General features: G+C 36.0%; 1 protein-coding gene and 1 long non-coding RNA gene across 3 annotated transcripts; one reads left to right on the plus strand and one right to left on the minus strand.

The window, feature by feature from the left end:
- Positions 1-3,461: 3,461 nt before the first annotated feature.
- LOC136347332 (uncharacterized) lies at positions 3,462-6,030 on the minus strand. 2 transcript variants are annotated; one of them, XM_066297235.1, is made up of 4 exons: positions 5,728-6,030; positions 5,532-5,674; positions 5,293-5,462; positions 3,462-3,796 (listed from the first exon to the last, which is right to left on the minus strand). In XM_066297235.1, the coding sequence occupies exons 1-4, from the start codon at positions 5,741-5,743 to the stop codon at positions 3,748-3,750; spliced, it is 378 nt and encodes a 125-aa protein (XP_066153332.1). In that variant the 5' UTR covers positions 5,744-6,030; the 3' UTR covers positions 3,462-3,747. The 2 variants fall into 2 exon arrangements, with proteins under 2 accessions (XP_066153332.1, XP_066153331.1); XM_066297234.1 differs by having other exon boundaries at positions 5,293-5,674.
- A 4-nt stretch (positions 6,031-6,034) lies between these two features.
- Positions 6,035-8,197, plus strand: LOC136347339 (uncharacterized). The gene is made up of 2 exons (XR_010733480.1): positions 6,035-6,552; positions 7,602-8,197. It is a non-coding gene; the product is annotated as an uncharacterized lncRNA (long non-coding RNA).
- Positions 8,198-23,449: the final 15,252 nt, after the last annotated feature.

A 23,449-nucleotide genomic window follows, 5' to 3' on the forward strand; every position in this document is an offset into this window, starting at 1 on the left:
TGTGTTGCTCACATTGGGATTTTGTCAGGGAAATGATCGTGACAGTGTCAGAATTTATGCGGAAAGATTTCCGAATCGGCAAACTCCAAACTGGAAAATTCTTGCGCGATCGGAGAGAAACCGCCGCGAAACTGGCAGCTTCGCTGCTCGACGTTATCTATGTGAGCGCCATGGAGCGCTACCGGTAAAACGAGAGGAAGAAATTTTGGAGAATCCAGAGCAGAATGCTCGTACCAGCATGAGAAGACTGGGGCTTCAACTTAATATACCAAAAACATCGGTGCATAGGACTTTAAGAGAACAATCAATCCGTCCCTTTGTTTTGTAATGTGGTGGAAAAATTGTACTTGTTCCATCCATTCTAACGAGTCAAACAAATATTTTCTGTTCAAGGAACGCATACTTGTTATACCATTTCAGAATCTAGAAGAACGACGCTACTTTTTGAGCCTGTGGGCTTCGAGATAGCTGTACATCAATCGCTACACTAAGGAACAACAGTTACATAATAGAAATGGAGTTATCAGGAATCCGTTAAGATAAAAATGTTTTTTTTTTTTTTTAATCCGAAGCGTACATGTAAAATCTATCGATGCGCTTTTGAACCATAAACATTGAGGAAACTAATACAGAAACAGTGATAGTACGAAATATCAAGTGATGTCAGTTTTTGTCGATTTTGAAAAAAGTGTAAATATCTCGAAGTCCACGATACTTTCGTTAAGATTTTATTTATTTATTTTTTTCGTTTTCTGACTTCCAAAGGATGGACCTTCAGGAGAATCAGGAGAAGTATTGTCGAAGGTTTACGGGACACCCTGTATATTTTTTCCAAATTTTTTAGACATTTTGTTATCGTATCACTTCGATAGATGCGATTTATTATATTTGGGACTTTCCTTTTCATCGCATCTAATGTATCATCCAATTCACTAACATATATCTCGTTTTTTAGATACGCTTCCGTAAAAAGGTGTCCGAAGGGGTGAGGTCTGGACTATTTGGTGGCCATGGAATTATTCCGTTTCTTGTTATCCATTCGTAATATTCCCGATTTAGGAAATCGCACACGAGATATGTGCTGTAAATTTTCGATTAAATCAAAAAAGTCTTCATTTAAAAACCCTTAATACCGTTGACTCGTCGAATACCACATCGCACGTCAACATTTTTTCTGCCTTGGACTTTTACTTCTTTTATTAAATTTGGATTGCGGCTGGACCAAGTACGCCTGTTTTGTCTGTCAAACACACCGACTGTTGAAAATATTGCCTCATCTGTCTATAACACTTTTTTAAAGAAATTTAGATTGTCCCTTTAGCGATTCAACATATAGTTACGACAATTTAGTCTGTTCTGAATGCGAATATCTGCTCATTTTTGCACAGCAGTAAATTTGTAAATTTTCATTTGCAAACTTCCAATTCGCAAAGAGCCACTAGAATTTTACCTATAATATTATAGTTTAGAATTATCTGACTTCTCCTTACGTTAATTGGCACAATTCTTTGATTTTTAAAGATTTTGTTTCATGCATTTTATTTTCAATTTTTTTTAAATGTCTTCCTGCTTGGTATATTCCCATTAGGATAGACGAGAGCATGCTCCTACTGGATTGAAAAATCAAAATTTGTTGGCTTTAGAAAATGAGAAAAATAAAAAATATCTTTTGAAGCAATTTTTTTTCCATTTTTGGATTTTTTGCAGTGCCGAATTTATATTTCTTAAAGTTTTCGTCAAATTTACAGAGAGCACCACATGCAACGTACTAGTGAACGTTTAAATTATGATCACTTTTTTGTGCCTCCTTGTAGCAGCTTTTTTCTTATCAAAATGAATTCCCCGTTTATTTTTTCTTGAAAAAGGTACTCTTGTTATAAATTGCTAAAAGTCACCGTTTTCGAGATATTTTGAATTTGGTCCCTAGTAGTTCGGCTAACCTGAACTAACCTGCTTCCACAGGGGAGTTGTGATTGAATAGTAAATAGTTTATTTTCCAGTTCTCCTAGTTCTTAAGTACCAAATTCGAGAACCTCCAGGCAGGGGCGTGCTGCCTTCTGAAGCCGTTTTTCACACGTCTGGTACCTAATTTATAAAAATGCGACCGTTAGGCGGATACTTTTACGACGCATTTTTATTAGGATATATACGATACGCTTTCTTAACCTATCGTAAGGATATCCCAATTTTTAGTGCCGCAAAAGGGAATGAGCGTATTTCCCCGCACTAAACGAACCTTTTACTTCTTGAGATGGTATGTTTATTGAACTATGCTGGGAAATAGGTTCTGCTGTACAGGGGCGTAGCTTAAGATCTAGAAATACGAATTAACCTACTTATTATCTAAATAGGGCCTATTTCTTAACCATGCTATGAATTCCGTTCGGCAATTATAGAAGAAACGCTCCCAGAAGAAGGAACTTCCGAGAGGCAATCGAACACCTCTTATAACCGCACCCCCCAGAAAATCGAAATTTGCGGAGGTAAAGGCAATAGGATAACGCGAAAAAAAATGGAAAGTTCGTTGGAATAAAGGAGTTATGGAAGATTCGGCACGTCACTGCGCCCCACGTCCTGTTGAGCAGAGTTTATTCGTTGGCGAGTGTTTTGAAGAGTGGCATAAATCCATGTTGACGTGTCCGAGCATTATTGCACAATTCTTCCATCATCCGAGAAAACAGGTCTGTTTCGTTTTAGTTGGCGCACCCTATATATTTGCTTGGAGGAGTAAGAAGCCAAAGTTTGGATCATAATTGTAGTTGTTTTTTTTTTTCTATTATAGTTTGGTGAAACAGGTGCGTGGTTTGTTTGACTGGGGGAGGATGAGAGATAAGAATCTACCAAAGAGAATTGGGAACATGAGACTAGAAGAGAAAACAGGGAGGAAGGTGCCTATCGGAGCTCGTGCCCCTGGCTTCTAGCTGGAGGACTATATAGAAATGGAAGAAAACTGTAATGGTTCGGAAGGGAATCTGCAAGAGCTAGATCGTGGCTGTTGGAGAAACTCCAACATAAAGATCGCTCTCACGCAATGCTTTAACATCTGGGCAATAAATAACAATAGACGGAAAACAGAACCGTTTCTCATCTCGTCGCTTTAACAGCAACTTCTCTCCTATCTCGATTTCACAAGTTAGAATAAATCACTTTACCAACTTCTAACGCATCTCGTCGCAATAGAAATCTGTAGTTAATTATTTAATCGTCAATCAAACCCTGTATTCCAACTAGTCTGCGATTAAATTTAGTGCGATTCGTGTAACAGAGTTTCTGTACCTTCTCGAACTTTCGGACCCCCATTATTTCTTGACGGTGGCCCGTCTGGTCCTTTGTCTCAAGTACAAAACACCGCCGACGTATTTGAATTTTTCTTTGAGTGCCTAGTGAGGCAGTCGCCACCGTTAGGCAAGAACTCGGGAAGCCCCTGGGATAAACAGTGGCACTAATTAACACACGACATGTTTGTTTCTATTAGTTATATTCAAAATTTCAAGTGGTCAGCCCCTTTTCTCAGGCCAAGTTAGCATTACCAGAGTCCTTTCTTGACTGCCTCCCTGTCTAGTTACCAACAAGAACCATCGTCCCTTATCGAGTCCTTCTTGGAGTCTTCTTGGAATCGGGCACTGGGGTGATTGTTTTATGGCCTCGACATGGTCACATGTTTCTAGAGATTCCATTTCCAATGGTTAAAAATTGTGTGACTTCAACACACAACAGTTCGTGTTTCCATTTAGATACGAAACATTATTATGATAATGTGGACATTCCGGAATCAACCGGACTATTGGAACTATTGCTACAAAATGAACAAAACCTAAATATACTTGTATACATATACAGGGCGACTCTAGATAAGTGGGACAAGCAAATGTCTTGAAATCGGGAAGATCTACAAAAAAAATGTTCAAACAAAGTCTTCTTCATTTTCGGGGCCTCAACTTTTTATGTCAATTTGTTTTTTCCAAGGTCACCTTCACCTGTCCTTTGGGACAAAAATGTTTCAGGACGTAACACTTTTTATCGTGTTTTGAATCGGTTCTTAGAAACAGACAATTTGGAGAGAAAGAAAAACGTGAAAACGCTCAACCACTTCATCTGAATGAGAATTATCAAATTGGCGTCTTAGGTGCAGTAGCCGCAAATTCTCACGTTCTCAAAGTACCGTTTGGCGTATTTTACACGCACATAAATTTCATCCATTCCACGTAAGTCTGCATCAAGAATTACACGGTGATGATTTCCGAAATCAAGTGACTTTTTGTACTTGGATACAAAGAAGACTCCATGAAAATGCGATTTTTTTTTTCAAATGTACTATTTTCTGACGAATTCTGCTTCACAAACCACGGTGAAGTGACTCGCCACAACATGCATTATTAGTCGGTTGAGAATCCACGCCGGTTTCGTGAAGTGGAAAGTGTTGGATTCCCATCCACATCGCCATGTTATTTATGGTTAAAAAATTTGCCACTCCTTCTCGAAGAAGTTAATTCAGGGCAAAGGTTGACAATGTGGTTTCAACATGACGGTTGCCTCGCTCGTTATGCTAGAAATGTCGAAGAAGTTAACTGGCCAGCCCGATCGCCAGGTTTGACTTCAGCAGATTTTGTTTTGTGGGGTCATTTAAAACAAGTAGTTTATAATCGAGTACCAAATACTTCCAAAGACATGAAAATTCGAATTAAAAACGCTTGTCGAAACATTACAACTGAAATGCTGAAAAATAAGAAGCAATCACTTCAAAACAGAATTGTTAAGTGCCTTGATCAGTAGGGGAACCATTTCAAATATCTGTTGGACTGAATTTTTTTATACTAAATTAAAATTCACTACAAAATTAATAAAAGTGTTAAAATAAATGATTAAAGTTTAATGAAATGTTTCTTATTTTGTACCTGTTATTATTATCAATTTCGTTAATTTTAGCACAAAATGTTTCAAGTAAAAACATTTTTACTGCCAACAAAGAATTCAAATCTCCAAAAAAAGTTGAGTGTTACATTTGAAAAAATAAAGTTGACCCCAAAGGACAGGTGAAGGAGACCTTGGAAAATGTCTTGAAATCGGGAAGATCTACAAGAAAAACGTTCAAATGAAGTCTTCTTTATTTTTGGAGCCTTCTTGATAAAGAAGACAGTTGAAGTTGACCTCGAAAAAAAACAAATTGACATAAAAAGTTGAGGCTCCAAAAATAAAGAAGACTTCGAACATTTTTATGTAGTTCTTCTCGATTTCAAGATATTTACTTGTCCCACTTATCTAGAATTACTCTGTATGCATGTAATTTCTCACCTAAATTGTAAAAACGTTTCCAATGCTGCCACGAAATTCTGCTTTTCTACCAGACTTGCAAATTGCAATGATACAGTCTCTTCTCCACGGTAGACGTAAAGCTCTACAATCGGTGTTTGTTCATCTTCGTCGTCCGATTCACCGTTATCAAACGTCGTTATATCGATGTCCTTTAGACCAAAAAATATTTTCCCATTTTCGTCTTGAAATGTCATAACGGCGCCCTGATATATTCTTACGATTACGTCTGCCAGTTCGATAGCCCCTCTTTGGTATTTCACGACGTTGAAGCTCGACATTTTCTTCTTCACTATCTTAGCCTTCTGCCGTTCACGTTGGAAATGACGAAAATCCATTATCAGTTTTTTCATATCCATTTTATCTAAAAAAGAACTACCTTCACTGGTTTTTATCACTGGTTTAATGCGTACGAACCTATTCCGAGTCCCATCGGCCGTCCGTCGCTCTATCGTCTCTTCTGGTCCCAATAACAAGGCCAAAGACGCGCACGTTGCATGTATAAATAGTTGCCTACGTTGCGTGCAGGTTCGTACATATAATTATATGGTGCCTTTATAAATGTTTGTCCGCCACGTGATCTAGAATCTAGACAACCAAACATACAACGGGTGGTAACATTGTTCAGTTTCTAATGTCGGGCCTATAGGAGTTTATATGTACCGAGGAGATGTAGGGGTAACACAACGTGTAATCGGTGCTAACGGGGTAATGTATAATTCCGTTACTAGTCGTGCTCGTGGGAAAGAGTCGGTATCCAAACCCGACGAAGAAACTGACCTTGGGTACTGAGTACCCGTTTGTACTACTTAACTATTTTGTTTTCACTTCTACCATTGCTACTCTAATTTTTCCCCGCCTGTAGTCTCGACCCTCGTGCAGATGATGGTCATGCCGTTAGTTTTTTGAAGCTGCTTAATCCTTTTTTTCTCTCACCTCCGGCATTCGTCAATCGCCACTCGTGTAAGTGTCATTTGTCAGTGCGGGTTCTCGGAGTGGACGGCTCTCGAGCGAACAGTGCACCGCACTGGAAGTGAATTCACTAAATAAAATCAGCTGACAATCCTTGTTTATAAGCTCGGGTCTTGAGGGTTATGTTATTGTTATGATTGGATATTCTGCATGAACTTTCCATTTATTTTAATCGTCATTTGCCAACAAAAACAAATCTGCTTTTCAAAATTTAATGCATTTTATACAAACAGATAACGCAGAGAAGACACTAATTTTAAGCACTGACAAGTAAGTTAAAACTTAAGAAATTGGAAGGATTATAGTTTACATTCATCGTCAGCGGTTCGACTCGATTCTCCGTTATATTGCCTAATTTCCACGTTTTGGTTTCTACTTGGTTCCATTTACATGGTTTACTGCATCTTTGCTATTTTCCAACAGTAATATCATTTACGACGTCATCAAAAGTGTTCTTCACATCGACATATTTAAATGTTATGATCGGCTACAAAGTTCTTAACGTCCCTCTATATAATTTCTATCGGGTTAAGTTCACAATGGTCAGGTGGGAGTCTCCACACTGTTTTATTTTCAGCCTTGGCCACTTCGTCCACCATGTATTTGTTGTATTTTCCTTTATGTTCGTTAACTATTAACAGAAGTTCTGCCTTAAATAAATCCTCTTCACAATTGATGTGTTTAGATCGAAGCCATTGTTGTACTTTAAATTTTCTTGACGCCATTGTAGGAATTCCTTCTAACTTTCTAAAATCATTTGGGGCGTTATTTAATAACGTGACTCTATTTTCCTGGAGTTGAGGTAATACTCTTTTGAACAATTTTTCAAAAGAGCTTCCTTTCATTTCTTCATGGTAGTCTTCGGCCTTTTTCGATTCAAATGCTCGTAAGTCGTTTGGAACAAATCCAGAAAATTGTGGGATTTTCAGTTGCTTAGGTCCTATAATTTTGGCTATATACAGTGGTGAACATAAGTATGGAAACATTTCCTTAATCGAAAATATTTATTAACACGCTGTATATGAACAATAAAATAAAGTTGTAGTGTATACTCAAAAAATGCCTTAAGAATTTTGTTTATAAATATTCGAATCCGTATCTACTTTCGCCTCGATTGAATTTTTCGACTAACACTCGAATAATTCAAAATCAAATATAAGTTTTTTTCATTTATTTTGTACAAGTATATATACATATTTACAAATTCCTAAAATCTACTCCACATCCTGAGAGAGATCGGACAGCGAAAATACTTCGCACCTGATATCCGACAGAGGCTGATGGGACTCGGAATAGGTTCGTACGCAGTTTTTTTTTAGATAAAATGGATATGAAAAAACTGATAATGGATTTTCGTCACTTCCAACGTGAACGGCAAAGGCTAAGATAGTGAAGAAGAAAATGTTGAGCTTCAACGTCGTGAAATACCAAAGAGGGGCTGTCGAACTGGCAGACGTAATCGTAAGAGTATATCAGGGCGTTAATATGACTTTCGAAGACGAAAATGGGAAAGGGTTTTTCTTTCTAAAGGACACCGATATAACGACGTTTGATAACGGTGAATCGGACGACGAAGATGAACAAACACTGATTGTAGAGCATTACATCTACCGTGGAGAAGAGACTGTATCATTACAATTTGCAAGTAGAAAGTAGAAAAGCAGAACTTCGTGGTAGAAAAAAAACGCAAGTTTTTCCCAGGGTTCTCTGAGGAAGAAACCGGCCAGAATTGGCTTTTCTAGATTCGACTATGTTTTTTGGAAAAATTTTGGATGGTCCCCCGTCGTCGGTTCTTCGGTTCGAGTCGTCGCCAGTGTCGACTAAAACTTCCTCTAGGATCCGTCGAATTTTGTTCCGTCTTCGTCGTTTAGTTTTCCAAATTTTGTGGTTTCTTGAATAAATTCCATCCTCTATCGCCATTTCTCTATTTCTCTAATTCGTTCGAGAAAAATCACAGGTTGTTCCTAAAAATGAAAATCTTAATATTAATGTCTGCTTAATGTCATAAAGACTATCGTTTTTTATTATTTTAGTAAGAAAATAAGCACTATTTTCCTAATTGTTTTTATTTTTCTCGCAATAACAACATATATTCAAACGTTATTTTGTTTATGTTTTTAAATTCATAAAAAAAATACTAATTTTACTAAATTTTAAAATTGAAACAAATATAATTATTTTTGAAGTAAAAAACTTTTTCACTTCCAGAAAAAATAAAATGTTTAATTAATGCTTTTTTTGGGAAATACCTGAATTTTATCAAAAGTTAAAACAAAATGATGGTTTTTTTTAATGAAATAGGAATTTAAAATTAAAAGTTTCGTGTCAGTCATGAAAACATTATTATTCTACAGGGTAGTTCAGGTTACTTTCCAGTCGATCTCCCAAAAAAAAAAGGGGGAAAACAATTACCAAATTCATCCATTCATTACATGAATTGTTTACAAAACATGCATTAAGAAATAATGAGAACTAGTCTCTCTACTAATCTATTCACCTAGATAGCATATTGTTTGCCTAGCCTGTATCCAGAAATCCATACAGCTTACCTCCACTGATCTGTTAACTTATTTAATTATCTGCATTTAGATCAAAATGAATATTATGACTGGCAAATAAATAGTTTTAATGATCAAAGTTATTGAAACTCCACTATCTTAAGCTACTTTCGACCCAGCAACCACACATTCGCCTTATCGGGAGTACCTTTCTTCTAGAATTTTAAGAGCGTTAATTATCGTGGTGAGAAGTTAAAGATTGGTCTCATGTACCAAAGTAACAGTTTGAGCAACCTTGTACAGAATCATCAATCAGTGGGAACGAAACATTCCACTTTTTTATAATTTCCTATACTTAATGGAAAAAAATTATTATTGACATATACAATTTAAAAATATGTACTGTTAGAAAAATTGTTCAACATGAAGAGCAAAAGAAATGGAACATTGTATACCGCGCGAATCTGAATTGACCTCCTTCAGTTAACTTTTGAACTTTTTTTAAAATTCAAAATCAGCATAAAAAGGACAAAACATAATAGCTGTTGACATTTGTTTGGTTTTTTAGATGTTATTTATGTCATCGGTAATGCAAAATAGCAGATTTTTTAAAATTCAAATATGGGTCAAGTGAGACTTCAAATTAAACATCTTTCAAAGCTATACGAAATGGTGTACTGCGATTCAAAATCTAGCGATTAGTTTTTGAGAAAAAGAGTAAAATTGGCAAATTGGGTAAAAAATTCAATACATGTACATATAATATAACAATTACATTACTTTTAACAAACAAATTGAATTAATTTGATGTATATTATCAATCATGATGTTATCATTCAATCTAATTCGTTTGAATTTGTTTTTATGGCAATCTAATAAAATAATATTGTTTACAACTATAAACACTCTAATCCTTTTCTCCGATTTTTGACATGGAAAATAAGTTATAATGGGTTTTAATTGGGTGTATTAGAAAACAATTTTTACGGCATAAATAGAGCTTTTATTCTCTATATTTTGAGTCTTGGTTTTTTGAAATCGAGTTACAAATGCAAAAGTTACATTATACATTACAGGTGTTTTCATTTGAAATGAGTCACACTGTGTATAAGAGCACCAGAAATGCATGGATGGCATCCAAACATTTTAAAAACTGGTTCTATCAACAATTGCTCCCCGAAGTAACATTATATTAATTCTATATGTATAGTATACGCCTTTCCGGATACTAAATTAATTTCAGGTTAAGTGTTTCTTAAAGTCTTAAAATCTCCCTGAAAAAACTTGATTACTGTTAGAGAATGCCCCATAGCATCCAGCCATTAAAGAATTGAAAAAGTGACGGATGTTTTTTGTAATCTTCGTGCCACCAAGCGTCACCCCTCTAAACCAACCTATGGATCAGAATATACCAAGGCTTATAAAACTGTACTACAGAAACAGTATTCTGAGTTCCATCGTCGCTGTAGACGATACAATGGGAGAAGCTTTGAAGAAATTTACTTTATGAGATGCAGTTATTAATTTGACAGTTTCACGGAAAAAGTTATGTCCTTCAAACTATTATGAAATACTAGCAAAATACAAAAACAAAAACTAATGCGGTTGATAAAAACGATTTGGCGTTGTCTATTATAAAGCAGCATTTCGATGAAGAAAAAGTCTTTATAATGCCCTAGAAGAGACTATCGTGCTTCTACAAGCTATAGTACCCTTTAAATGTACAATTTTTAATGTGAAAGAATAGAATGAAGACGCAATAGTAGAAGATTTAAATCTGGAAGGCAAATGTAACACCGATAATGACTCTCAAAAAAGTGATGGTGAAATCCAAGAAGAACTACTTAATAAGGTTTCACACTCCGACGCAATTCAAGCTCTAAAAGTAGCAACGGAATGGATTAAACAAAATGTTTTAATCGTTACTGAAATAATTATCCTAAATATGTATGTGAGCATTCTCTGTCCATGTTGAAACTATTAATCAATTATCTGAAAGTATCACGGGGCTCTGGCTCTAAATTCCTCCCAAGATAAGTGCGAGAAAATGGTAAAAGGGCTATCATGAATTCCCTACCAAGCTATTCCCCGGATTAGCGTGGGAAGAGAGGGTTGTTTACAAATTCCTTTAGCGTAGGTGAGAATAACGTTTAGGGGTTTGGTACCCGTGGGAAAAAGGGTGGACAGCCCTTCCATTTTATCGGTTCTCTCAAAAAGAGGGGATGTGTGCTGTATATGGATACCGGGTTGTATCGGGATTCCATTTTTGGTTCGCGAAGAATAAAGAAGTGCTCTGAGAATTGTTTTTTTCATCTCCACCCTTGGACATAGAATCTTACATGTATATGAAAAAGCGATTGTGGCAACGGTTTTTATTAAACAAGACCAAATTAAAATAATATCATATTTTTCATTAAAGAATTTGTCATATTTGTAAACATATATATAATTATACGGGGTGTTCCTAATTATCGTGTACTGTTGGATAATGCTTTCTTTTATAAGGCAAAATTTATGAAGGTATCACCACTTCCATAAGACACATATTTTAGATAGATATGTTTGGTCTAGTCCCTCCAGGATTATATAATCACACCAGGTTCGATGTATGGGTGTCTGGAGCGATGCTTGATATTTTTTTTTTGCGTCCTGATATAATAAGACACTCTTCTATTATCTGTCGGACCGTGCATATCAGAAATAGTTGATCATTAGTAATAACAGTTTTTTTCTTTTAATCCCCATCACCGAAGATGTACATACGAAAGGGGGTAATTCTTTGGCTCATTTCACGACTAAAATGTCATATAAACGTAGGATCGCGAAAGCTTCGTTACCAATCTACAGGGTGTTTAAATTTTAAAAAAAGTCAGGTTTTTCTTTACAGCTTCTGTAGTTTTTGAGATAGTTGGTTAAAATTTGTAATATAGTTTATGACGGAGAACTTACATCATTGATCAAGTCAAATAATTTTGTTAATCTATAGAATGATATTTTTTCAGTGGTCGGGGCCTCTTTTCTCTCTGACCATTTAGCAATGCGTGGATGGTAAATGCTACAATACACGATGACTTCTTAATTTTATTAATAAACTGTTTAAGATCTTGTAGTTTTTTCGTATCTACATCGGTTATTGAAAAAAAAAAAAACAAAAAAAAATGAATTTTTGGTCAGATTGTCAACATTTCCGGTAGATTGGACTTTCCAATGATTTTTTGTATTCTTATTATAACGACTATACTGTAAATAGCGATAGAAGTTAAACGGTAATTTTTATTTATTTTTTCTAAGCACTCATTTACCAATACTTTTGTGACTTTTTGGAAAATACATAAAATATTATCTGAATCTGCAAACTTTAATTTTCATTTTTGATTATGTTTAGAATGACGTGTAAATTTTTTCGGTAATTAAAAAATGTATTTTTTAATAAGTAATCAACTTTTCCATATTACATTATACAAAAGTAGTCGTTAAGCAGCATAAATAAATAAATAATGTCAATGTTCAGTTAAAAGAAACAAATCAGTCTTCATAGAGACTGCAAGCAGTAAATGGAAAAGAATGAATTAAGGCACCATTCCTTTAATTGAGTTAATAAAAATATACAGTATAAATGAAATATTAGAAATTTTGACTTTATGTGAACCTAAAAATTAAGTTATTCATTGCCAGCTGATTTGTGCTAAGCTCTTTACATGGATCTGTTTCATCATCAAAATAATAATACACCTAAAACCTTAATAATGCTTAACGAAGCTTTATAATAGCCCATGAGTTTCATTTCACAGAAATGTGTATTTGACTTCAATTTAAATTCTTTGTCAATTGTAGGTATAAAAATTTGCTGTGTAAAATTATAAAAATTACCGTTATCAAGGTAACATTGTTTTACCTTAATATGTATATTGCACATTACACACCTATTACAAAACCTGATAATTTCAAAATCAAAATGAAAAGACTGAACTAATGCAAGAATAACATATGGATGGATGTTCTATTTCAAACTTCAAAACTTTACAATGTTGTTCTTTTGATTTTGTTCAATCACTTATTTAACAATATTTTTAAAGTTTACAATTATCAATATCCAACGTGACTATTTTCACTTAAATATAAGCCAACTCCAACAAAAAGACTGTTCAGTCCTTATCAAGTGGCTAAAAGACCGTTTCAAGCAAAAAAAAAATGTATTCAACCCAAAAAAAAAGGTAAAATCTCATTCCCGAGAAATTTCAACCGCACAATTATCAGCTTTTTCAAATGAACCGTTAATTTTTTTTTTTTTTAATTATTATTATTATTTTTTTTTTTATAAGGTTCGTTTGCAGTATTTGCATGCCCACTTCTAACAGAACCCACTACAATTAAAACTAGTTTACATAACTAACGATCAATTTTGTTCTATCCTATTTTACTAGAGCTACATTGCTACTACTAAGTTATTCCCCTCGGGATCACTTATTGTTCGTTCACTTTACAAGTTCAAAAGGTTTCGTTCTTTTGAGTCTTCTAGTGCGATATTTCGCACTAAGAAGACCTGAGGCTTCTTTATTGACGTGGTTTTGAAGTCTGTTTTGATGCGAATCGGCAAACCTACCAATCACTTCCGAAATCATCTCAACCCCTAAATCGCGATGAAGATCACATATACGCACATACCACGGTGCATTCACGATAGACTTCAGTACTTCGTTTTGGAATCTTTGGATTATTTGGATGTTAGAAACGCTAGTACAGCCCCACAGTTGTATTCCATAGGTCCATACTGGTCTTAGAATTTGCTTGTATACCATAAGCTTGTTATATGTTGATAGCTTGGAGTTACGGCCAAGTAGCCAATACGTTTTTCTGAATTTAATATTGAGTTCATTCCGTTTTTTCTTGATATCTTCCTTCCACCTGAGCTTAGTGTCCAGTGTCATACCAAGATATTTTGCGGTATTGCAATATGGAAGTTTCACGCCATTAATGAAGATTGGCTGGGGAATTATCTTTTTGTTTGTGAAATTTATTTGTACTGACTTGGTTTCATTAAGTTTGATGCGCCATTTTTGGGTCCATGCGGCAACTTTGTTGACTGCGGATTCTAATTTTTTAGTTGAGTCTTTTACCGTCTCTGCTACTGCCAGGATCGCTGTGTCGTCAGCAAAGGTGGCTGTTGTGCTATACAGCGTTGTTGGAATATCACTGACAAAGAGAAGATATAGGACCGGTCCCAGCACACTCCCTTGGGGTACACCAGCTTTAGTCCCTTTTAGTTCTGAGTACGCATCCTCATATTTTACTCGGAAGTGTCGATCAGCTAGGTATGATTCTATGAGTTGATAGTATTGGCTGGGAACTTGTGTCTTTAGTTTGTGCAGTAAACCTTCGTGCCACACTTTATCGAATGCTTGTGCTACATCAATGAAGACGGCTGCGCACACGCTTTGGTTTTCCAACGTCTCTTCGATTACATCTGTGATACGATGTACTTGATCAATTGTTGAATGGTCGTTTCTAAATCCAAACTGATGTGTAGGGAGTAGTTTTTTTGTTCAATGAATGGCTTAAGCCGCTTTAATATTATTTTCTCGAACAATTTAGACATAGTTGGTAATAGCGATATGGGTCTGTAGGATTCAACTTTGTTTGGGTCTTTTCCAGGCTTTGGCAACATGATCACCTCAGCCGTTTTCCATACACTTGGGACGTATTTCATCCGTATGCAGGCGTTAAACAAATTAGTTAGTTTAACCAAAGACTTTCGTTGAAGGTGCTTTAAAATCTCGCCCGTTATAAGATCGTAGCCTGGTGCTTTTTTCGCATTTAGATTGTATTTTATCTCTTCAAATAGTTCTTTGGGTGTTACTAATGGTATTTCTTTCGAGCAGTTGCTGTTTATAGCTTGTGGTAATATATTGTCTCCTGCATTTGGCTGGAATGTAGCTTCAAGATGTGTTGCAAACATATTGGCTTTTTCCACATTGCTTTGAGCCCATTTGCCATCTGGAGTTCGGATTGGAGGCACATGGGGTATGGGACGTTTAAGATATTTTGTAGCGTTCCACAACGAGTGATTTGGGTCATTATCCAGGGTCAGGTTTGAAAGAAATTCGTTTGTTAACTCTTGTTTAATGCGTTTAGTTTCTTTAGTTAGTTGTTGAGTAGCTCTATTTAGTAGTTTTTTGTCTATGGGGCTCCTTGTCTGATGCCATCTTCTTCTAAGTTTTCGCTTTTCGGTAATCAGTTCGCAAATTTCCTTTGGATAGTTAAGACCATTTGTTCTTCTTTTGATAGTAGGAGTACTTTTCCAGGCGGTTTCTTGGATCGCTACAGTGAAGTTAACAATATCTTCTTCCAATTGTACCCACGTTTTAGGCTGTTTGGTTATGTTTATCTGGCTTTCCAATAGTTTGTTGAAGTAATTCCAGTCCGTTTTTTTGTTGGTTAGTCTTTGCTGGTATTCCCTGGTGATAATGTGGTTACTAAGTGTTAGGTATATCGGAGAGTGATCCGATGACATGTCAAGGCCATTCTCAATCTTAATAACGTTCAGTGACACTCTTTTAATAATGAAGAAGTCAATTAAATCCGGTGTTTTATTGGGGTCAGTTGGCCAGTAGGTTGGTTGTCCATTGGATATAAAATGGCAGCCATAACCAGCAGCTGCTGTATATAGTTCTCGTCCTTTGGGAGTGATGAGCCTTGAACCCCATTGGGTATGTTTAGCGTTAAAGTCACCACCCATAATGAATTGTGTTTTTAGTTTTTTGAAAAGTGTCATGTATTGCTCTGTGGTGATGCTGTATTTCGGTGGAGAATAGACAGCGCATACCTTTAGTTTTTGTTTGGTTGTCTCGATCGTAATAACAGTTGCTTGAATTTCCACTGTTTTGTGTTGTTGTTCTTCATAATGTTTGATGTTATTTTTGATAATAATAGCACTACCTCCTCGTGCTGTGTTGGCGGGATGTACTGTTTGATAGACTGAGTAATTTTTGAGTCTTATAAAGGATTCTGTGGTAAAATGAGTCTCGGATATGAGGCATATATCTATGTTCTCTGAATGTAATACTACCTGGAGTTCTTGTAGATGCTTCGCAAGTCCATTAGCATTCCATTCCATTATACGTAGGGAGGCCATTAATCGTTATTTTATTTTAAGGGTGCTCTCGATTTTGTTGAGACGCAGATCTTGGTTTTTTAATAGTTCCAGTATTTGGTCTAATCTATCTTCATTGGTTTTCGGTTCTTGGGTTCCTGAGGATTTCCTTTTCATCAACACTTGGCTATGTGATTCATAGCTTTCCTTGTTTTCCTTCCTTCCAGACACCTTCTGGTTAGATGTTTTTGCCATTATAGCTTCTTTTGCTACTGATTGGGTTTTGTTTTTATTTCCTCTTAGTTTTTGAAGTTCTTTAATAACTTCACATCCTCTGTAACTCACAGGGTGATTTTTACCGCAGTGACAGCATTTTGGTGCAATATTTTCCGGTTTTTTGCATTCAGATGTGAGGTGAGAGCCAGCGCACTTAACACATCTAGGGGTTTTGTTGCAATAGTTCTTTGTGTGTCCAAACGATTGGCATGTTTTACATTGTGGTATTAGTTTATTGGTTTTTAGTGGTTCTACAGTAACATTAGTGTTGCAGACTGTTTTAATGTCATATATTTTCTTTACATTTTCATTGTTTGAAAAGGCTACAATGAATATGTCAAGAGGTTCTTTAGTTTTCCATTTCAGTTTTAGCGTCGCATTCTTGTGTTGGAGTCTTAAGGGAAAAAGCTTCTGACACCAGGTATTCTTTTGTACGTGGATACCGCCACGTCAAATCAGGACGATGGTCGAGACAAAACACTACCGTAACGTCAAAAAGTCTATATTTTAAAAATCTGTGATAACTATTCTGTATTAGGCGCGTTCGAATCTCTAGTATTGACTAATGATTTTTTCCAAAAAAAAGGGGCAGGGAAAAAACGAGCAGAATTTGGTTTCAGCCCATTTTGTTCTAGTCGACCAATCAGAACACAGGTTTGGTAGATTCCCACGAGCTTAGGATTTTTAGATTGAATAACAAACAGACCTTAAAAGGTTTTTGCAATTAACGTCTTAACACATGTGATTCTGCGAAGGGCCAAATTACTGATAGGGACTGGTGAGTGGCGACAGAGTTACGGTGTGTTAAGTGTACTCGAGAATATTTTTACCTAATGGTTCTCACGGTCAAACCAGAACATCCCTTAAGTTGAGCGATTTATGTATATTGATTATCGCTTCGTTTGAGATGAGACATAGCAGATGATTTGGACGGGTATCCAACACTTGGCTACAAATCCCTGTTCGTTTAGGTTATTTATAATATTTTTAGGTTGGAATGAGTGGTGCAGGTTCTTTATCATTACTTTAATATCCCTATTTTGTTTGTTTTCGTAAGAGTACCATGCAAGGCCCCGAGTTTTGAGCTCATTCGTTAAAACCCTATAGCAATCCTCGTTCAAAACGTTTATTTTAACTGTATCCCTGTTTAGTAGTTTTGTTTGAAAGTTCTCGCTGCCGATAATTTGGCCAGTACTTGCACATAGCTCTTCCTGGTTTTTAATTCCTGATAGTATAATTGGCGGGGGTTTATGAATTCGTTTTTGTTGCTGCCGCTCTGGTTGCTTATTTAAATTTGTTAGTTTTATTATTATTTTTTTTTTTTTCTTTAATTTTTCCTTTTACAATCTGTCACTTTTGTAGTTGCGACAATAAGTAAAACTGTGATTCGAAAGCAACGTGACACTGTGAGTAATTTACATTAAAACACCCATTTTTGAGTTACATGACAGTAATCTAGAAAATCCGGATATAACTAGCCATACAGGAGTTTCTATTTTACAGTAGCATTGGTTGATCTGCAAATCTAACGTTTATGTCCTGGGGGTAGAATCTTCGTAACCTCCTTGTTATAAGTGGGTCAAGAAGGTTGGTAGCAAGATTGTTTGGGTGGTTTGATAATCTATTTTGGTATCGAGTTGCGAATCGATGAATTTCTTCACTTACAGTTGGTGTGTTCAAATCGTTGTGGATCGTGTAGTTAGAAACGTACCAAGGGGCATTTGTTATTACTCGAAGAAGTTTTGATTGAAAACGTTGGAGTATATTTATGTTAGTTTTATTATTGGGGTTGAATCAGTTTTAGTTCTTTTTCTTTTTTTGACTTTCGTTCTGATCCACTCTGTCTCCCTGGCAAGTTCTTCCTCATCTGTTCGGTATTCAATGGGAGCAATATCCTCTTGAGAGCTGAACGATAATTTTTGTTTCTTGTTCTTCTCTTCCAATCTTGCTTTCAGATTGTGTATCTCCAATTGTAATTGGGTAATTGCTTGTTGTAGTTGTTTATTATTCTGCACTTGCTCCTGCCAAGCGTCATAATAGTTTGAAACATTACTACCTTCATTTAATTCATTTTGTCCTAACGGGGATCTCCTAATTTTGGGTGCTTTTTTAAATGGTTCCTGGTTAGCCATCTTTATGGCAATTGGTTGAGTTTATTTTATTTTAAATATTTTAAGTATTTTATATTTTAAATTTTATATACGATTGCTTACGGTCTTAACCGCAATACCACCTCGTATTGGGAGTGGTATTTCATCTATGTTTATACAGGGTGGTCCACTTTTTTGTAGCAGGATTTTAACAGTCGATAGACAAACTTATTTTAAGAAGAAAAGTTCATATCAACATAGGCTCATAAATGCTTCGTCTTAAAAATACCGAGCGTTGAAAACTTAAGAAATATTCGATTATTTTTTTATAATACTCCAACCTCTGGAGATATTTAAACAAAATTTGGTGTACAGCATCACATTGTATAGTGCCATATTCAGTAATAATATTACGGCCTACGAGCAACTAGTCTCGGAGTTGTAGGATTTTACTATCATAAAATTCAATAAATTACTAATACGGTCCTGTCTAAAGTCAAATTTTAATTTTGTTCCTAAATGAGTAATTCATTTTCTACAAAAAATGTCTCTTGACATTTTTTCGTATCTGGCTCTGTTGCGTAACAAATTTGTATTCTTTCATTAGATAAAACATAATTTTAATTAAAAACATTATTTAAATAGAAACAATTTTTTAAAAAGAGCTACAAAAATTCACTTAATTTAAAGTATGTGTTCAAAATATGAACCGTTTTGTTGCACACATAATTCACATCGACGTCTAATAGATCGGAGAACCCCAATTAAATTATGATTTCTCAATTCAATGCACGCATCTCTAATGCGGCCAATAAGTTCTTCCCTTGTTGTCATAGGAGTTGCATACACTTGTTCTTTTAAAAATCCCCATACAAAAAAGTCCAACGGGGTTAGGTCGGGGGAACGTGGAGGCCAAGCGACAGGCCCCATTCGTCCAATCCATCTTCCCGGAAAATTATGGTTCAACCAGTTCCTTACATTTCTATGAAAATGAGCTGGGCAACCGTCAAGTTGGAACCAACCCATTAATCTCAAATTCAGCGGAATTTCTTCCAACATATTATGCATTTCTGTATTTAAGAACTGCAAAAAATTTTCTCTATTTATGCGTTCTGGCAGAAAATATGGGCCGAACACTTGATTGCTGTTAACTCCAATCCATACATTTACACTAAATTCTGCCTGAAAATTTCTTGGTCGAATTGCATGTGAGTTTTCGTGTGCCCACACATGCTGATTATGAACATTTACGACACCTCTACGAGTAAAGCACGATTCGTCAGTCCACAATATGTTGTTTAATAAATTTTCATTCTGTTCAATGGAGTTAAGAACCCATCGACAAAAAACTAACCTTTGTTCTTCATCTCCTTCATGTAAACCTTGTACATATTGCAAGTGATAAGCATGTTTGTGATCTTTTTTCAAAACCCTAAGAATTTTAGATCTAGCAACACCAAGGGTGACCGACATTTTTCGGCTACTTGTTGTCGGATCCCTATCAAATTCACAAAGAATCTGATTGTTGATTCTCTCTTGCCGGATATTATTTCTGTTTTGTCGTTCGTCGTGTCTAATATTCAGTCCATAAGCTGCAAATTGTCGGTGAATGTTCACAAACACTGAAGGATGCGGATGGCGTCTATGAGGAAATTTTCTTCTGTACTCCATTGCTGCTTGTACTTATATTATATACAGGGTGTTTGGTTCACCGATACATATCCGAAAGGGGGTGGTAGGTGCGATGATTTGGAATGTATTGAACCATATATACTATTATACAAAGTGTTACGCATTTCGAGATATCGTCATTTTTCCAAATTTTACCATTTTCGCTGTTTACTTCCATATAAGTTAAAATAAAAATTTAGCTGAATGTTCGATCTGGCTCTACCTTTTTTCACATAAACTTGAATATGTATTTTATTGATATCAAACATCTAATGAAGTCTACATATTAAAAAAAAAATAATGTAGCCTTTTAAAGTTCGAAAAAGAAATTTCTTAAATATCAAACCTTGACTTTGTAAGCGAATACAAGAAAAGGTGCAAATGAAAGAGACGTTCAAATATCTCTAAAAACTTATTGAACTAATGCTCTTTCGAATGATATATTGAAAGACTCAGATTTAATGTCGCATAAGATATTTAATTAAAAAAAAATTAAAAATGCGGATATGGCGATTTAACAATATGAATAAAAATTAATTAGTAATTATTATTTATACATTAATTATACTATTTATTTAAGATTAATTATTATGCTCGAAATGAGATCCACCATTTCTGATACAACATCGGCATCTTCGTCGCATCTCTGTGGTGGTTACTCCTAGCTTCATTTCAACCTTCATGACTTTTGCTGCCCTATTAATTTTTTGAATGAGATGGTCTCGATCGTGAATTTCTTCATTGTATACCAGTTCCTTCATTCTTCCCCAGATATGATAATCTACTGGGGTCAGATCCGGAGATCTAGCAGGCCATAATATTGGTCCGTAAAAAAAATAATATAAAAATAAAATAAAATATCTGGTAAGCCATGATACTGGGTTGCTTAGTAACTCTGCCATACATAAAAAGTATATCAGCATATTCAACATTTGAATATGCAGCCATTAATCTAAATCGTTAAAAATGAAATATCACAGTATTATACGAAATAAAATACATCGATTGACCACTAAAAAAATTTTGAATAAAACACTGTCTGTCATATCTCGTTACTAATACAAAGTATATATATACTTGTATTTATCACTAACTGTAAACACCACTATCGCTGCTGCGTGAACACGTCTACTCGCATCGACGGAGTATTTAAAATCCATATAGACACGAATGATCTATTTGAGTGGGATATTCATAGCGTTGTTTGAGAATAGCATAAGCGTTGGCAAAGTTGTCTTTTGTAACCTCTAGAGAATCAATCAGTTACAAAGGTTCGTCCCTTACGAATGATTTCAAGTAAAAGAGTTTTTGCACGTTTGTGAGTGAAGCGTTGTTGACTATAAGCGCTTGAAACAAGTCTGAAAAGTACGTCCACTCAGTGAACTCTCCTTTAAAGAAGGGGATAGAGATTTCTGGTAATCGAATACCGGTGTGTTGGTTTGTTCTATGCGGAGCTGAAACTTCCGTCCGCAAATTGGACAGTGAACACCGAACTGTCTGACTTTCTTAAGCTCGCTCGATGCACGTCTCAAGTTGCGCTAAAATGTGAAGAAATTTGTCTTCCCACTCAAACCTATCTTCGGTGTCAAGAATAGCATCATCTTCAATCGTAAGATCCTCAATTGCATCCTGAACTGTCATATATCACTCAAACGTGTCTTTTATTCTGTCCCTGCGGACTTTGAAGGGAGCAATATCGCTTTCGAAATGTTTATGTTCTTCCATTCAATTGAGAATCCGGGTTATTGATGCCTTAGCAGTTGTATGCTGCCTTATTAGTGTTGTGTAAGACATCGTCGTGAAATATAAATAGAATATACTAAGAGTTGCTAAATGAATTAAGCTTAACAGGTGGGTTCTACTTATACTGATGTCCCTGAGACGTCACGTCGCGTCACGACGGCCATGTCTTCTTCTACATTGCACACAGCTTTCCTTAAGGGGCACTGTCCTGTAATGCACTAATACACTGAGCACTGCACTAGCACAAATACTTGGACGGCGTTAAGATGATTTGTGTTTGACTAATGAGGGATATTCAATGCGTTAACAGCACAAGCTCGGTGGAGCACTTGAGGTTTGAACCTTTGGATTTCTGAAATATCCGGCTCGAAGGACCAAATGTTTCGATCAGGGGCATCCTGAGTTCCTGCCTAACAGTAGTGACTGCCTTACTAGGCACCCACAGAGGAATCCAAATACGCTAGCGGGGTTTCGTAATTGAGTCGAAGGACCAAACGGGCTACAGTCATAAAATAATGGAGTTCCAAAGGTTCAAGGGGGTATAGAAACTTTGTTACACGAATCACATTAAATTTAATCACAAACTAATTAAAATACAGGATTGAGTGGTGATTAAATTATTAACAATAATGCCCGTATATAGATTTCTATTGCGACGAGAGCGTGAGAAGTTCGTAAAGCTCTGTGGTTTAACTTATGAAATTGAGAGAGGAGAGAAGTTGCTGTTAACGCGACGAGGTGAGAAACGGTTCTGTTCTTTGCTCCAAGAGGAGTGATTCTCCTTCCCGAAAAATGCCGGTCTCCAAGTCTGGTTGTTCCCACAATTTCGTGGGAAAATCACCACCTTGATGTTTTCACATCATTGCTTTATCGCTAACACCCTCTGTTTCTTATCCACTTTGCGAGTTTGTTGCGACATTCCATCCTAATTTACTGCGGCCCTTTATCTATTTTACGATTTGCACTTCATATATCAGGGTGGAAATAAACCAGATGAAAGGTGATTAGCGCGGTATCCATGGTTTGGCACTTAATGGTATGTCGAGTTTTGGGTTTTGTTTTCCAGCTATTGTTATTTATTGTCCAGATGTTAGGGCATTTCGTGAGAGCGATCTTTATGTTGGAGTTTCTCCAACAGTATCCATTAGTTTGCCTAACAAGTGAGCAGCTAGTTGTTCGAGTTGAGGTAATGTCAGCTTTTTAACTGGAGCTACTCGTGATTTCCCATTTAGAAGTCAAAGATTGTGATTGTTAAAGCCGTCTACCAATCCTACATAGATACAAGCGCCGTAGGCCTTTTATGAGCTGTCGCTGAAGCCAAATGATGTTATCCCAATCGCGTTACCTAATATCACGTGTCTGTCTATCTTGCATTCATTTAGACATTCTAGCTGAGTCGCGAAGTCCTCCCAGAGTTGCTTAAATTCATTGGGAGCCTCGTGGTCCCAATCGAATTGCAATTTACATAGTAATTGAATAATTAGTTTGCCTCTAATCAATGTTGGCCCGATCAATCCAAGAGGATCAAAGATCTGAGAAATAGTTGACAAAGTTGTCCTCTATTACGCGAGTCGCATAGAACTTAACCTTAATGCTATACTTTAGAATATCTCGTTCGGGATCCCAATATATTCCCAAAGTTTTCAATTCCTTTTCGTTATGTGAAAAAATGAAGCTGTCAAGATTTTCGTTACCATTTGACATTAAAATCTTCTTTAATACTGTTCCACCATTCGAAGCTCATGTCCTTAGTTTAAAATTGGCTTAGTTCATTACTTCCTTAAGTTCTTTGCAAATAT

The sequence above is a fragment of the Euwallacea fornicatus genome, chromosome 28 (genome assembly GCF_040115645.1).
Source record: "Euwallacea fornicatus isolate EFF26 chromosome 28, ASM4011564v1, whole genome shotgun sequence".
Taxonomy (NCBI): Eukaryota; Metazoa; Arthropoda; class Insecta; order Coleoptera; family Curculionidae; genus Euwallacea; species Euwallacea fornicatus.

Bases quoted from the DNA above. Each gene is read 5' to 3' on its own strand.
- LOC136347332 (XM_066297234.1), bottom strand. The intron at 3,797-5,292 runs GTGAGAAATTAC...TTCATTTTGTAG, and splicing joins GAAACGTTTTTACAATTTAG to CAATAGTTCCAATAGTCCGG.